We start from the raw sequence: 16,977 nt of genomic DNA on the forward strand, positions 1-16,977 counted from the left end.
TATAAGAAAAATATTTTAACAGTTAATCAAAGTACTCACGTTACAGCCTCACCTTATGAGGAGTTACAGTTTTTGATAAATGCAAAACGATATCTGCTTACAACTATATTATAATATATATATATATATATATATATATATATATATATATATATGTTATGGACCATTTATTAAAAGTATTTACACTGTTGCTAAGTGGGGGAAAAATTGCATTTCTTTAAAACAACAAAAACTGAACACCATAACCTTCATGAAGGTAGAATTTACTGCAGGACTGTTGTAATAGACTGCATTAGTTTGAGCTTTTTTGTACCAAATAAACTGACACCTTAATGCTTTTGTTCATTGTATGCAATTCTTTTGAAATAACAAAAATGCAGGTTTATCGCGAAATCCTCCATTCTCAGAGATCTCGGGAGGACTTGTACAATGTTGATGACACTGTAAATAAACAGCCTACAACATTTTTTCATCCTGGCTCGTGGACAGAAAAAGAAACCTTCTTCCCACTTGTTGGCCTCCATCCTGCTCAGTCAATATATGTTGCATCTATACTGTTTGTTCTGTACATTTGTAACAGTGAGGCATCTTGTTTTAGAAATATACAGTAATTTGAAACGGGTGATGTGGTAGCTGTTGTAGTCCGAGGAGCAGGGCTAGAGTGTTAAAGTATATGTTTCCTGTTGTGGAAAAAGGGGCAAGATGACCAGTGGTGTCATTCTGTTATTGCACTGACCTTGCTCATCAATCAGAAATCAAAGCTTTGACAGTTGCCAACATTAAAGGGCTGCTGCTGCCGTGTCCTGTGCCAAGAGGCTTCTTTCTGCTGAGCATATTAATATACTGTAGGTCACAAGGAGGCTCATCACTGATCATGAAGGGGAGGATAGATATACTCCTGAGTCAAACCAGGCATGATTCAAGTCAATATTATATATGAGAACATACAGTCATCAAAGACAGTGTAGTAGTGGACCACTGAAATGAATGAAGTGGTATGAGATATTTTTTAAATAAACCAGGAATTTACAGCTGAATAAAATAATAAAAAAAACACAAGACACAGAGATATGAAATATGAGTTTAATTGAGAGACCCGTTCCAGCAATGAATAATAAATAAAAGGAATATTTTCTTTAAGTTTCCTTATATATACATGTTACTTGTTTGAAAAGGAAAGCTTTACTTATTGTTGGTAGACTGCATGTTGCTAAAGGCGTGCAGACATATTTGTGTTTGAGGCTGATTTGGGGATTCAGCTTCAGAAATAAACCTCACATAAAAAAAGAAAGAAAGAAAGTAATCAAGATGTCAGAAGCTGCCAGTTGTAGGCTGCGTCAAGAAAAATAAAATAAATAAAATTTTATGCTATTCTACTCATCTACATTTAGGTGTGTTCACTATGTTTTTCTCCGCCCCTTTTGGGATTTTGATTCAGGCGTCTTGTCTGTTTATCTGAACAACCCGCACAACTTCAATTGAGTCTCTTTCACATTCAAAATTGTCTCTTTAAAACCTGAAGGCAGTCAGGTTAACAATCAGGCTAACTGCTATAACTCTCTTTGATCTGCTGCTTTAACCACATGTTAATCATCACATTCATTTGAATATAATTTTTCCTTGACATCTGTGATTTTAGTGAATTTTAGAGTGAGTTAAAGTATTAAAGTAAAATTTCTGAATGTGTGTAATTTTACACGTAAAGTCTGTATAGTATGTTTGTTAGATTTCTTTATTCAGAGATTACTACTCTCAGCTGTTACAGTGAACGGTGCTGCTTATCAGAAGTGAACAAGCACAATCCATTCATTCATCTCAAAGTATGTGCGCCACAAAATGTACAGCACACTGCTGCTTCACAGCGTCACCAGTGACTAGTGCTGTTTTGCAAGGGGCGGCATTTCTCAAAATAGAGATGGAGCCACCTAACTAATCCCCAGTTACACAAAATATGTGCAACATAACATGCATGTTTCATGATGTCAGTAACAAGACATTCTGAGTCGGCACCATGTCTCCAGGAATGTAGTTTATGCCTTTACGAGCATTTATAGTATCTTAATTCTTATGCAGAGATTGTGATTTAGCCTTTTTTGTGTGTACCAGGACATGTTTATGGGCTAATAGGCCTTTGTTAGTAGTACTCTATTTATTTAATACAATTGTAGTGTGAACAGAAGGAATAATAAACAGGCTGACTAAACATACGATTCTTCTTTTGGGCTGAGAAAACCCTGTGTAAGGACACAAAAGGGGGACGTTTCCACTGCGGAAAGTAAATTCTTTTGAAGTGGAACTAATCATCTGAGGGATAGTTCTCGTTGTCCTAACAACGCAGCTGAATTGGAATGAGCCTTCTTTTTTGTGGAAGATATGTTTTCTTTTTTTCATTCAGAACTGATGATGATAGTAGTTTCACGCCCTGTCCACCCACATTGTCCGTCCAAACTTCTTTGCAGATAAGTCTCTACTTGGAGACGCCGAACACACGGCGGGTGACTCTTGGACTGTGACGTCAGCCTCACTTCTCTGTCTTCCAGTCTTTACGCTTTTTAATACCGTTAGAATGAAAAGGGAATCTCACAGCAAATCCTCTCCAATAACAGTTCTTTCTTAGAGTGTGAAAAGATCAAGACTTTTAAACTACTTCTATATCATAATGTACCAGTCACTCTTAAGATAATGCTGCTCTAAAGTTTCAAGTTTTGGTTGCTTTAAACAAAATTAAGAGTTCAATATATAATATATGTAAACATTTTTTCATCTCAGACTACTCTAATAGGATTTAGAATGAAAGGTAAAATAGTCAAAATATTCTATAATAAGTGGCTTTAATGCTCTTGTTTCTTTTCTTATTTTAGAATATCTTGAATGTATTAATTAATGCTTTATTTGCATTTCTCTTGTGTAAAATTCCTCTTCTTTTAAAGCCTCCAAGTTGTATTAATTACTCGCTTCTTCCAAGTGAACATTTGAATTACTGTGTTGTTTGAATATTTCCTGACATTAATGGACTGAACATGGTCGAAGGTGTAAAGGACTTTTTGTATTTCATTGGAATTAATTGAGATTAAATAAAAAAAATGACCTAAAAGACCTGTTGACGTTTGCATGCTTTGTACTCAAAATGTCAATCAAATGACATAGGTCTATAAGCCATTCTTTGTGAAGGCTTAGTCAGTCATTTATGATAAATTAAGCGAGCTATTCTTTCCCTCCATGTCAATGTTCTAAGGTGGTAAAAGGTTGCAGCAAAGTGAATGCAGGACAGTGACTATAATGTTCTTACTAAAGATAGTACATCTCATTTACAAACCAAGTAAGCGATTATTGGCTGGAATGATGAGGTCTTTGATTCACTGCGACAACTCCTTTGTCTGGAGCTGAAGGGATGTATGTGTGCTCCAGCTTCTGTCCAGGGTCTCCTCATACACCCTCAGGGAATTTAGAAAGGTAACTTTGGCCCTCTGACCTCACACTAAGAGAATTCCAATCTCTTACCGTTACTAAATCTTTATCTTCACACAGGCTGTATAGCTTTGCCTCCCTTGAGTTATAAACTGTCGGCCTTTCTGCTAGTCCTATAGTCATCCAGCCGTTTTATTGTCTCAGTGGGGGTACAGAGTTCAGGCAGCAGTCATTCCCAAAACAGAGGTGAACTGTTTCGGGGAAGCGTCTTGGATACTGTGCTAACTTATCATTCAGACCTGTTGAGGCTTTGAAGGAGCACAAAAAAACAAAATTGAAAAAACATGGTGGATTCTTCATTGCACATTAGTTGTAGATTTTAGTGCGCAGACAGTTTGTCACACAGATAAACAAAATTGCCCCTTGGGGAATGAATAAAGTATTTTGAATTGAATGTAATTGAAAAAAGCTCTTGTTACTCTTGTTGAAAGTGTAAAATATTCAGCTTTTTATCTTCAAAAACAAATAATATATCATCTTAAACACCATATTCATGGCGTAAAGCTGGTCATGGGAATGGAAATGTTAGCATCAATTATCAATCAAATCTAAATTAACCATAAAGTAAGATTTAAAAATTATCAGATCAGGCTCCAGAACCTGTGGCATATTTTTACTATTCATACTTTTTCATGCCTCTATTCAAAGCTTTCCCACTGTGTATTACATATGCAAACTTCTGATGGCAATATAAGTCTACATTATTCATAAATTCTCTCCTAGATGATTTATTAATTACAATATAGAAGGACACCCAAAGAACAATAGGGTTCAGATTTATATTATGTTGTAAAATAGTTCACATTTTCAACCCACCACATTAGCAGCCTGCTGGCAGTGAAGTCTTGAGTGTAGCCAGAGATTTGTCAAACAAATTAGACCCAATATGAGTCTGTGTTGATAATCGTGAAGTATTTGTATTACTGAGAGGCAGGTGGCAGCCAAATGAACAAAGTGTCCTCAGTCAAAAACTAATTCAAACACTGTACACACTTGTACTCAGCAGTCATAAATCTACATGATGTTCAGTTAATGCTACAGCTTTTCACACTCCAGTTTAAGTGTATTTAGACTGCTGATTCAGGATTTGGCAGCAGTGTATTCATAGTAATATCATGCAGGGTTGCAGTGACAGCAGAAGACAACTCCGTCTTCCTCAGTTGAAGACAAAAACAGCAGGAATTAGCCTTGTCTTTTTTTTTTTAATGGTGAAACAAATGCTGCAATGTTGAATCTGTTTTGTCTTGTCACTGACTCTGCTGAAGCTCCACTAGTACACCACACACACACACACACACACACACACACACACACACACACACACACACAGTATTACAGACTAGAGCAGGTTAAGGCAGGACACAGAACATAAGCTCATGGCGCACTTGAATGTAGGCCATTTTTAGTTCTTGTTAGTTAGAAGAAATTCAGCCCTTTAGAGGATACAAACTTAGAATCCTCAAAGAACCTAATTTCTTCTTTCCAGCTAGAAATTGCCTCTTTTAAAGCTCATTTAAAAGCACATTGCATTCTAAACTTGGCTGAAGAGGTTCATGTCCTGTAAATGCAAAATGGTTAGTAATAGCAATGCCCAGGGATACGTTTCTGAACAGAGCGATTGATAAGTTGTGTTATTATTGTATTATTATTGCATTATCTTGATATCTTCCAAATATCTCTTGGCTTGCTTTGTCATTTTTACATGCCATGCGGTAGCTGGTTGCCATTGTCATCATGGCAGACTGGGAGCCGGGGAGAGGACGCCAGCACTGTGCCAGTTGGCTCAAGTAGTGAAAACACAAGGCAGACACAGCACGATTCTAATCTTTTACGTTCCAGACACGAAGGTCACTTTTGTGGCGATTGCAGTTTATATGCGGCCCATTAGTCACAAGACAGATTCCATATACTATGTATGAATCTATGTAACCATATGCAGTAGACCTTAACTCTCACTGACTTCATGTGTGTATTTAACCAAGTTAAGTACAAGATTTAGCCAGTGTAGACTATTAAAATGTGGATTTTCCCCTTAAATTAAGGGGAGAAGATTGAGGTCAAGTTATTCAGACATGCTACGCAGTGTTATGTAACACTGGGTGAGCCAGAGCCACTGCAGTGATCCAGCAACAAGAATTGTACAAGTCTATTATTAGAATGTAAGCTACCATCAGATATGGTAAATAGGTAATTGCATATCTTACTTGTAATATTTCTCCTGCATTTTCCCCAGAATCTTATAACACCATCATGTACAGATAGTAGGAATCACAGGAGGCTCATCGTGACGAGTTTCGCCTATTCAACCATTTCCGTTATAAACCAAACAGATTCTGCTTTCTTCTATGCTGTGCTTCATTCACTGTAGCATACATCAAATAAAAAATGTGTGCACCTTAACTTATTGTATAGCTTTATCAGTTTTCATGCATCCAGCCTGTAGACCTATCCTCCTGGTGGTGCTTTGCTCGGTAGACAATAGTACTGCAAATATCAGGGGCCAAGTCATTATCTCCTGCTCAGCAGGTGTAGACATTATTGGAGTGTTGAACTAATGATATGTAATGAGCTCTCTGTGACACATGTCTAGCCACCCTTACTATCATGGGGCCCATTAATAGATAACAGCATCATAATTAGCTTCGTTGGGAAGCCAAACCTAAGCTTATAAATACATCAAACTATATTTAAGTTGTGTGTGCAGTTTCATGTGCTTTGTTTTCCTGCGCTGGGCCAGAAAGTGAATTAATCTTGCTTTTTTTTATGACTGTTTGGTGAATTTAGTTTGCGCATCAACATGGCGATGTCCTATCAAACCGCTGATGCTATACACACACCGTTTTCACACCGTGCCCTTTCCAAGTGCACACATGTACAATTGTCTGTAACAACGACTTTTCTTTTTAAAACAAACACCAAGAAAATTATTCCATGACCAGCAGAGGGGCGAGTCATTATTTGTTAGTGTTTTCAGTGTACTGGGTAAATTGAAAGCCCAGGACACAAATACATGGCTGTCTTAAAAATTTATATTGGAAATGGTTTTGATGTTGTACCCCACTGCAAACACTTTCAGCCTTCTGCAGGTCTCCTAGCAACAGCAAACAAAGGCAGGACCCATCTCAAGTTTCCCGTGGAGCGGCCAGTCCGGCTTGCCTTTGATCTTGACTGGGAAAATAGCTGAGTGGGCACTACTCACATTTGTCTTTCATTTACTCCAGCCCCCACTGCCCCCCTCCCATAATGTTCCCTGGAACAGCCAAATCTTCATCTGTCCCCAGCAACCAACACATCTCCTGGATAATCAACCATAGCAAGGGAAGTCATTGAAGCACTACAAAGTTTAGTTGAAATTGGACATTTCTGTTTTGGAGCTGGGCTTCTACCTTTAGCAGGCTATCATTTGTGTTTTGTCTGTGCAGAAAAGTGAGTGTGTGAATCCAGATGGTATTTTATCCTTTGTTTCCCTTGTCTCAATATAGTCTTGCTGCTGAATCTATCAACCTGTTTGTCCCAGGGCTTTGAAATAAAACCCCTTAATAAACACGTAAAGTGCCATTAACCCTGCCTTTGCAAATGTTTTCAACTTAACGAACTTGGACTACACTTAAAGTACTACTTTTATTCCATAAAAGTCCCAGTAGCCACAGAAAAGTGGGCACACAGTGGAGCTGATGTGGATTTTAGAAGTCATGGGGCTGCCTCAGAGTGCTGGTATTTTAAATTCAACATAAAAAAATTAGGATGCACACAGGAAAAGGAATATTTTGAACTTGTTTCCCCGTGTTTAATAATGCTTTTCGAGATAAGTCCCAGGAATCAAAATATAAATAACTCGCTCATTCTATTCCCGACCAAAGATAGATAGGGCAATGTATCTTAAGGCTATTGAATGTTATCTTACTCCAGTGCTCTGCTTTCATCCAGAACAGCTCAGACAGCTCAGGAGATTTAACAAATTGAAGTGTTACACACTGTTTTGGTGTAATTTACTGTAATTGATGTTTCTATCTAGTGCCAAGGCCTTCTAAAGCAATTGCTTGTGTTTGTAGAAAGACATGCAGCCCAGTGGGGTGTATTGACTCAGGCTGTTGACTAATACTGCTCTATTGGCATGTTTTAATGCTCTCCCATTGTTTGACTAACAGACTCCTCTGTAAAGCTAAAAGCACTGCTTAAGATGGGGATCAGTTTCATACTTTGTCGCAATAAACTGGAAGTTTTCTTTTCGTGTGAATGGGTCAGCATGTTTTGACTGACCTGGTTCTGTATCCCTACTACAATGATCTGGGTTTAGGGCACTGCTTACAATGCTCAGGAAATTCCCCACTTCTATAGTTAATCTCATCGATGATTGTAGTTTTTACAAGAAGAAATTTTTGTCAAAAGTCACTTTGTCACATTGTTACACTGTACATATTGACTTTGAAATGCAGTAACCTCATTAAGCAATGGATTGTGCACAGAACAGCAGTGGCAGACCCAGTTCTTTTGTTAATGACCCAATATTTAACAAGGAGAGTAGCATGGTGCAAGTGTTTCAGCATTAGTTGATTCCATATTCACTGTGGTTGAAGATGTATTCACATCCTTTACGTAGGAAAATATCAGAATGTAAAAATACTCCATCAAATCTGTTAGTATCACAAGCAAAATGCTTGTTAAAATACTCATTATGCAGAAAAATGAGCTTTTAGTGTTGCTAGTTGTGGGGGAGCTGATTTTAAAATATTTCATATAGATCATATGGTTTATTTGTACAATCTTGGTAACCATAACTGTGAAATCAAGTAGTCAAGTAAAAATTACTAATATAAATATTTCCCTCTGAAATATAATGTACTCAGTTTCTTTCCCCCACTACATATTCAGTATTTTGCACATCAAGATAGTCTGCTGTAGTGGTTTGCACAATAAATGTAATGACTTAAACAGACATTCAAAAAGTTGGTCAGTGTATCAGAAATACAACAAGTTAGACAACGTTTTCATCCCCAAATACATTAGGTACAAATGTAGCAACATAAGAAAAATAATGAGAAGTTAAATATTTTACGTGATTAGATATTTTAACTGAAAGCTGCGATGCCTTTAGAAGCTCTGAAAAAAGTGGACCTTGAGTGAAGATTGTTTTTAAACTATTGTTTTCAAGGTCAAGAATAAACCGTCACATTCAGTATTTTTTTTATGCTAAACGTATTCTATCCCATATACAGTTCTCTCTCAGAGCTACTTTTGGCTTTGCTGACACTTCTGAATGTCAGCTTCAATACAGCGACTCTATCACATTTCTGTTAAGGTACATGTAAACAAACATAAACACAACAATTAATCAAAATACCTAAAAACATTTCACATGACATTGTTTTCTTAACTATATTCTGTATGAGTGCCATTTGTGTTGTATTTTTAAGCTCCCTTTAGAGAGAAGAAAATCCATATTTCATCTGTTATACTGATGCTTGTTTGTGAGGAACACTCATCCTAGCTGGGTCCTATTTTGGTTTGTCAAAGCAAAGCTGCAGAAGAGCCGGTTTTTACATTCCTTCATGATCCTTTTATGGAAGTGACTATGGTTTGGATTGTTACATGTGAAAGAACTGTGAAAAAACTGGTCCCACCTCTGCCTTCAACCGCCTGTATCCTCCCCTGCATACACTTTCCACGCTGAGAAGTCTTACATTCATTACCTTACAATACTCAGTTCTATATAGGCGCATTGCTCAGCACTAGACCTGAAGCAGAAGTGAACACTGTTACCAGCATGACACAGGATGATAAACAAAAGGTTGTGATCTACTACAGAGAAACTGAAGTGCTCAGATAAGCAGACCCTTGCCTTTCAAGCAGTCTTGTGACCTGGAAAGACCAAGAAAGGTTTGCTTTTACTTCTCACCTTCAAGAAGTCTTTTCTAACTAAAAGGGTTCTTCTGGGAAGAAAAAAAACAAAAAAACATTTGAAGAACATTTTTCTCTCTCTCAAAAACCCATCGGAACACATTTTAGCATATTTATTTATAGCATGTTTCTGATTCAGAATCCTGCGCAAAAAAAGACTGTTATAGCATCAAGTATCATCACATTACCCCTGACAAAAAATAAAGCATGTCTTCATGCTTGTCTGAACCAAACCCCACACAGAGTTATACCCCTCTGATACTGCATGTGCCATCTGACTCTGACAACAATGTTGGGGTGGAGAATATATTAATATCTTCCTGAGCCCTAAGCATGCACATTTACTGTCACCTTAATTCATCAGTTTATATGCTTACCACCTCTAGGTGTCCTAAAAGGTACTTTATGGAACCATTTCAATATTAAGCCTTACTATAGCAGAAGGGTGAGGCTCTTAGTCATTTATAAATTTGCCAGTTTGCTATTTTAGTTTGTTTTAAAGGCAGAAGCCAACTTACAGTGGGCTTTCAGGTATGTCCTAAGATGGACATTAATGATGCCTGAGCTCAGAACTGCCTTATCCACTGAGATCAAATATCTATTTTACAACAGAGACCTAGCCAAGGTAGCAGCCTCACAAAATCACAGTATACTTCAATATAACACCATATACAAAAATCCACAATAAAACACAACAGCTTTTCTGAAAATACAGGTTCTTTTTCTGAAACTAGAACTGTAAGTTGAGTTGTGGTGATGTATCTAAGTAACACAATTATCAAATATTACTTCAAAGAAAGGGGTCCTATTAGATGGTGCATAGTAACTGTTAAGAGTGCTGCTCTTAACATTTCCCTTACGACAGCCTTGTAATTACAGAGCTTCATAATGATATCCTTATAATGAATGTAAATCAACAATTACATAAAGATACTGTACAAGATGTATATTAGTAAAATGTCATCATGTTAATACAATTTATTTTTTCTCTCATTTTACATTTTCTAAACATTTTGTGTTTCCACCACCATTAGCAGAGCAGCACACAAACATATTTCTGGTTCAAGTTCTTGTTCTAGGCACTTCCTGAGCTCCTGCCAAAATAACAGGACCCACATGGGACCAGAGTATGAACAGTGAGCTGTGAGTCACTTAGATTTTAAAGGTCCAGTGTGTAACATTTAGGAGGATCTATTGGCAGAAATGGAATATAATATTTACAGGTATGTTTTCATTAGTGTATAACCTGAAAAATAAGAAGCATTTGTTTTTTGTTACTTCAGAATGAGCAGTTTTTATCTACAGATGCTGGGAATTGCCTGACATGGAGGTCACCATGTTGAGCCACCATGTTTCTACAGTAGCCCAGAACGGACAAACCAATTACTGGCTTTACATCCGCCGTTGTTTCACAGTCACCATAGTTTCTCCTTTGCATTTGGAAGGGGAGGTTGAAGTGAAGGAGGTGCAATCTGCTATTACACTGCTAGCTGCCTACACACTGATCTTTTAAATGGTCAGTTTACCCAAATTAAACATGTTTTTTTCATTTGCCTCCTGTTGTATGTACCCACATAATGAGGTTTGAATTTATTCATTTATTCACCTCTAACATTTGGCCTCCATCCCAATACAATTAATATAAATGTAATCTATTGTATGTTTTACAGACGTAACTATGAAAAGTGTTTAATGGAACTACTTCATATTGAAGAAATGGTCCCATTTAGGGGTGGAAGCAGAAACCCAGACAAATTAAAAGAATGTTTTTTGCATGCTAGATACTTCTAAAGGTAAGTAAGTAAACAGTTTTGTTCTGTTATTTGGGTGAATTGACCCGTCAACTCAAAAGCCACTCACTGCTTTTTTAACTTGTTAAATTCTGTCTATGTTTCCAATTAAGATTACTTTCTCCTGGGTAGATAGACTTTAATCATTACTTGAGCATATTACCCTTGCTTTGAGGGACCATATTATTCCAGCAGTCATGTGAGTTACCTTAATGTTTCTGCTCATTTGCAGATAATTTGGTCCCAGTTACACTACTGCCAGATTGCAAAAGAGCACTGTTTAATTTATGTCTGTGAAAGAGGTGGAGATGTTTCAGAACAGTTTTGCTCATTTGACAACATGGTGCAAACCCACCTACACTTTCACAATTCATCATAATATGAGTGTAGACCATTGTTGTGGTAGCTATGCAGTTAAGTTTTGCATTTCATGTTTAACCTTTAAAATAGTTTTTCTCCATACTTAAAGCTTAAGCGAGCTCAATGTGCTAAATTCAATTTGGGTATATGGCATGACATAAATTTGGAAAGAGGTTCTCTTCAAAGTGTTAACCAGTAGATTTACTGAAACTGGCATCAATCAGCATTTTTTAAACATGTATTTAACGTATGATCTGTTGGCTGTTGCTCTTTCCAAACTGAGGGAATTTATTATGCTGTTTATTGATTTCTGTATCATTTCTGGAGTTTTCTGGAACATAAGCTGCTACACCTACACAGAAAAATGACTATAGAGTTCTATAGATTTCCAAACATCTCTGTTAGTCTGCAGTCATTTTAACTTCTGTATATTTTTTGAGTGCCTCTTTCATTTTGAAATGTGAGTCTGCTGGAATCTCTGGGTACTTAAAGAGTGAGTAAGACCCGCATTGCTATTTAGAGTGATGCAAAGACATGTTACACCATCTCAATCTGTGTCAGCCTATATGCTATGTACACTTGGAAGAAGTCAGTGTCTGTTTGTGCCATATAGATTTATCACCTCTTAAGTTTATGACATTTCTGGAGAGAAAAAACAATCATGGCACAGACGGAGTGGGGGTGGGGTGGCATTTGTCAGTGCTCTCATTGGGGTTCAAAAGTAGAATGCAAAATGTCTGTCTTTGTCTAATCCAACACATTTTATTTTTGTAACTGAGAAATCTGTTCAGGGACCCCAACATTTTTTCCAACTGTCAGGGTGTCATTTGTCAGAAAAAAAGTGAAACTGAATTCCCACCCCCAGTCCTTCTGTACGTTGTGAGGTTATAGCTGTTTCAAACACGCAAGGTGGGGGTGTGAAAGGGGCGCACACGTGGACATGGCGACCTGAAACACACACAATTCCTGGTAATTTTGCCCTTCAGAGAGCACTTTGGCCGACTTCTTTTTTTTCAAGCTTTTATGCCTTTAATGGATAGAGACAGCCGAAGGTAGAAAGGAAAGGCGGAGAGAGAGGGGATGCAGTAAAGGGCTACTAAGGGGACTCACTCTTACTACATGGGGCATGAACTCTACCAGGTGGACTACTGGGGCGCCCCTCCTGACTTCCTCTTTGACACTATATTGCCCTATAGCCTCATCCTCCACCAGTTGACTTTTTAAAGAGCCGAAGCCTTTGGGCTCGAGAGTATTGTCCCTCATGATTGAGATGCTAACCCTCGGGGCAGCCCCTTGCTCTTTAGTGTCTAATTTTTTCTTCTCTCTTCTCCCTGTCCTCCTCCTCCTGCTTCGTCTTCTTTTTCTTTCCCCCTGGTTCGTCTCTGCCAGCAGCCTGCACAGTGAGGCCATCGAGCCATTAGTGAGTCCCAGCACTGATAATGAAGCCACAGAGGTGGTCTGAGCCAGTGTGGCACAGGAGCTGGAGCACAGGAGGAAGGTAGATTAGGATAATTACCTGGCCACGGGGGGAACGATGAGAAAGATGTCTCACTTCTTGCAGGCCTCGATCGGAGAAGGACCAAGTGCAGTATAATCAGGTGCGACGCCCTTTGCTCAGAAAGGAAAGAAAAATTAGTTCCAATCATTTCTAATGATCAAAATGTGAAATGATGCATTTCTGATTGTGTTGTGACAGTGATTGCTCATTTTCCTGTTCTTGCAGGCGTCCTCCACATCTCTCTCATGTACGTATGTATTTATTTGTTGTTTATGTAGCTGTGGTTTAGGTCTCTTACACATACTGTACGTAAGTCCTAAATATACACACTCATGGACACTTTGAAGAGCCTATGAGGTCAGGTTTTAAATTATGGTCTGCACCCACACCAGGCTTTCTCTCCCCACTCCTGTAAATCCATTTTCCACACAATGCATTTCAAATCAAAGCAGCGTCACCATAACACGCCTTAGGAAACATTAAGCCATAGTGCATTACTTTCATGTATGATAGCATAGCCCCTGTATGCTTTGATGTGCTCACTTTTTTTAATGCTTTATTAATAATAACACAGCTCCTTCTCCTGGTGCTCCTTTCTCTCCTCCTGAACTACATCCCTCACTCCTTCCATGCCTCAGCTCCTTCATCCCTCCCCAGCCCCTCAGCCTTGTCTCGGGATTGGCCTGTTTGTGTTTGGGAGGGGGGATTAGAGGGAATGACATGGGCCTTGAGATGAAGAGAGTGACAAAGACCTATCAGAGGGCAGAGAGTACGGAGCGCTGCATCATCATTGGTTGCTGTGGAAATCAGACACGTCTTCATTTCTTCCAGCCATCCTCTCCAAGAAGTGCCCAGCTTTCATTTCCACGCCCGGGGAGGGAAGCAGGGAGAGGCAGAGAGAAAGCTTGGGGGGGGTCAGGATTAGAGTTTTTGTTTGTGCATTTAAATGTGTGTGCATGTGCGTGTTTGCTTGCTTGTTGTTTGCAGTAAACATCTAACAGATACAGAGGGATGAGCACGTAGACACTGATAGCACTCACCTCCTCCAAAGTTGGCTAAAATACAAATGCTGGAGCAGATTTTTAAGCGTTGTTCTAGCTGAGCACGTTCCCTATGAATGGGATGCCTCATAACCATGTAAAACCTACTTAGGATACAGATTTCTCTCATTATTTCAGCTTTATCGCTGGATATTTTGCATTACTGTTACAGCAAATCCTATCCAAAAACACACAAAGGCTGTTCGGTATTTGCTGATATTTTTTTCTGACAATTTCAAAGAAATGTTGGCAATTTACTGGATCACTTAGCGGCTCCCCACATCCACATGTGTCTGCACAAACGTGCTGATTTGATTTTCTGCTTCTGTGTTTTCTTTTTGTTTGTGTTTCTTTTTGATGTTCTGTTCCTCTTTCTGTTATGTAGCGTTATTGGATCTTGATTTGTGTTATTGTATTATAATTTCAGCACACAACTTCTGAAACAGTTTCTCGGTGCATTTATATGCAATCTGTAGTTGTATTCTGTAAAAAATAAATATAATAATATACTAAAATAACTAATTTTCCATTTTTTTCAGAATGTACTCTATGCAGCTACATTTCCAAAAGCTATTCATTGACCTGCATGTATTTATTTTGTTGCACGTAGCATGCTAGCATGTATGCACGCTCACTCCAATTATTCAGTGTTATGCAATGTTTTATACACAGACTTGACAGCATTCGGCAGTGGAAACCCTTCCTAAAGTTTTCATATGAGGAACGTGCCTGTTGAGCTTGTTGTGCACCAGACTGTTGTCAGCATTTGCCTGCTTGTTAGGATGCAGCCAGTTGACTCTGGCTGTCTGAACAGTGATATGATGGGAGCAGTGGGGCTGGGCCCCAGCCGACTCCGCTCTCCTCCTCGCCCATAATAGATCTGCGTGGTCTGCGGGCCCTCTGGGGGCACCTGGCTCCGCTCCCTGCGATATCTGGCCGGATCGATCGCAGAGGCCATCCCAACGCAGAGACCAGGGGTCATCTTCAAAGGCCTCCTGCCCACTTCCTGCCACCTGGTGTTCCATTTTGGACAAAGGGTACATTTCCTTTCCACTCCCTCCACCCTCCGTTGCCCTTCTCCGAACAGGTTAAGGACATGAAGCCGGTACAGCTCCTCCCTGTGATCTCCTTCAGCTTCCTCCCCAGTTGCCCACACGGGGAGAGAGGGTGAGAGATCAGTCCCTTCCAAACACTACACAGTCACACACCATTTAATGTGAAAATATGCTTTTGATTTAACTATGGCCTAAGAATGCATAGCGCTCTACACAGAGGTGATTGGGTGATTTTTGGTTATGTTGCATTATGAATGTCCTGACAGCTGTCAAGTAAGATAAAATCTCTAAATCAATTTTAAGTCATTTCAATATTGTGCACCCATAAAAATGTTTCACTTCAGTCACTGACAAAATAACCACATCAACACAGAGAATTATTATTCATTGATAGGACGTATTTAATCAGACATTATTCAAATAATACAGTATGATACAAAAGTTAATTGAGGTAAAAGCTTGTTTATGATGGTTTATAATGATGCATTAAATTAAGTGAACTTTTTGGCTCTCACTTGAAACATGTTTCATTATTAACTGATCAACAGATTTGCTATGGTATGAATATCTCTATCTCTCTTTCCCTGTTGGTCAAGTAACAAATGGCAGGGCTATCGAACACACATTTTATCTCCATGAGAGCTGTCGGACAATTAGCTCCAAGAATACATATTAATCAATCGAGATTTTTGAATCTGTTTATTAAGCCCAGCCATTTTCCCCCTCCAATACATTAGCAGATCTCAGTATGTCCGCTACTCTTGTGAACAGGGATGAGAAGGAGATAGAGGGAGAGGAAATAAAGGTCTGATGAGTTTGGCAAAGAGAGGATGGAGGCTGAGACAGATGGCATGAAGTCTGCAGCACTCTGGCGTGGCTCGCCTGGTGCTAAAATCCTCCTCTCTCACATTCCAACAAATCCTACCAGGAGGCTGGGGAGTCTGTCACACCACTCCAAGGATCCACACGGCTCTCTTCACCCCCCCCATCAACCACCACCCCCACCCCCACCCCCATCTCCTGCTTCTCCTCTGTCGCCCCGGCCCAACGGAGCCTCTGACCACTCTGTACCGCATTTCTGCTATTTTATCCTCACATATGTATACATTCACACAGCATGTATAGAGGAGGACCATTTAGACCTTTACAGGCCTGTAAAGATAAGAAGCACCAGGGGGTGCAGATATGAAGAAATGCTGTCGGTCGGTTCTTATGGAAAAAGAGGCAGGGGGCTTAATTCAGAGAGAGGCCTTTATGGTCACTCCAGTGTAAAGAATCTTATTCAGTAAACACTGGGCAAAATCATGGGGTAAAGACTGTACAATCCATTTATATCAGAGAAAGAAGACATAAGAAGCTTTTTGATTTGTTTCGCCACAACCCGCATCAGGCCACGGTCTTGAAAAGCATCACTGTAGCCCAATCTCAGTCCATACATACACTGTTCAGACCCATATTTTCGAGACTCCCTGTGGGCCTTACAATCCAAAGTGGACAGTGAGTGTAACTGTGATTACACATAGCACAAGACCAACAACTGGATAACGGGCTCCACATGAAATCTTCATCCAAACATTGTACCATTAGATATCCTTTGAATCTCCGAAGCACGTTCACTTTCACCATCTCAAACTGGTTCATCTGGTTCATAAGAACAATCTAATTTATTTTACAATGTGCTTTCTCCCCATGCCTCCCTTTCTCACTGACTTTCTGCCTGCCTTCTGTTTGTTTTAATGAATGACTTCTGAGATGAGATGCTGCTGTGAGGAGGTCACAGGGGGCTTCAGAATCACATTACTGTTAATGATAATAAAAAGAACAATCTGTGCTAAACCTCTTGGATGTCTGCTCTTCTCTCTCCATAT

At 39.1% G+C, this 16,977-nt stretch overlaps 1 protein-coding gene across 11 annotated transcripts in view; it reads left to right on the forward strand.

The window, feature by feature from the left end:
- Positions 1-16,945, forward strand: part of zic6 (zic family member 6) — a 101,496-nt gene extending 84,551 nt beyond the window's left edge. For 10 of the 11 annotated variants that reach the window (XR_007887323.1, XR_007887328.1, XR_007887322.1 and 7 more), the window contains 2 exons: positions 12,909-13,114; positions 13,240-16,945. Coding sequence is in view for 1 of the 11 variants with exons in the window: in XM_051421037.1 (XP_051276997.1) it covers positions 6,545-6,652 (108 nt within the window). In the remaining 10 variants the exon portion in view is untranslated. The other variant, XM_051421037.1, reaches the window with a different exon arrangement.
- The last annotated feature ends 32 nt before the right edge of the window (positions 16,946-16,977 follow it).

This window comes from Dicentrarchus labrax, unplaced genomic scaffold (genome assembly GCF_905237075.1).
Source record: "Dicentrarchus labrax unplaced genomic scaffold, dlabrax2021, whole genome shotgun sequence".
NCBI lineage: Eukaryota > Metazoa > Chordata > Actinopteri > Moronidae > Dicentrarchus > Dicentrarchus labrax.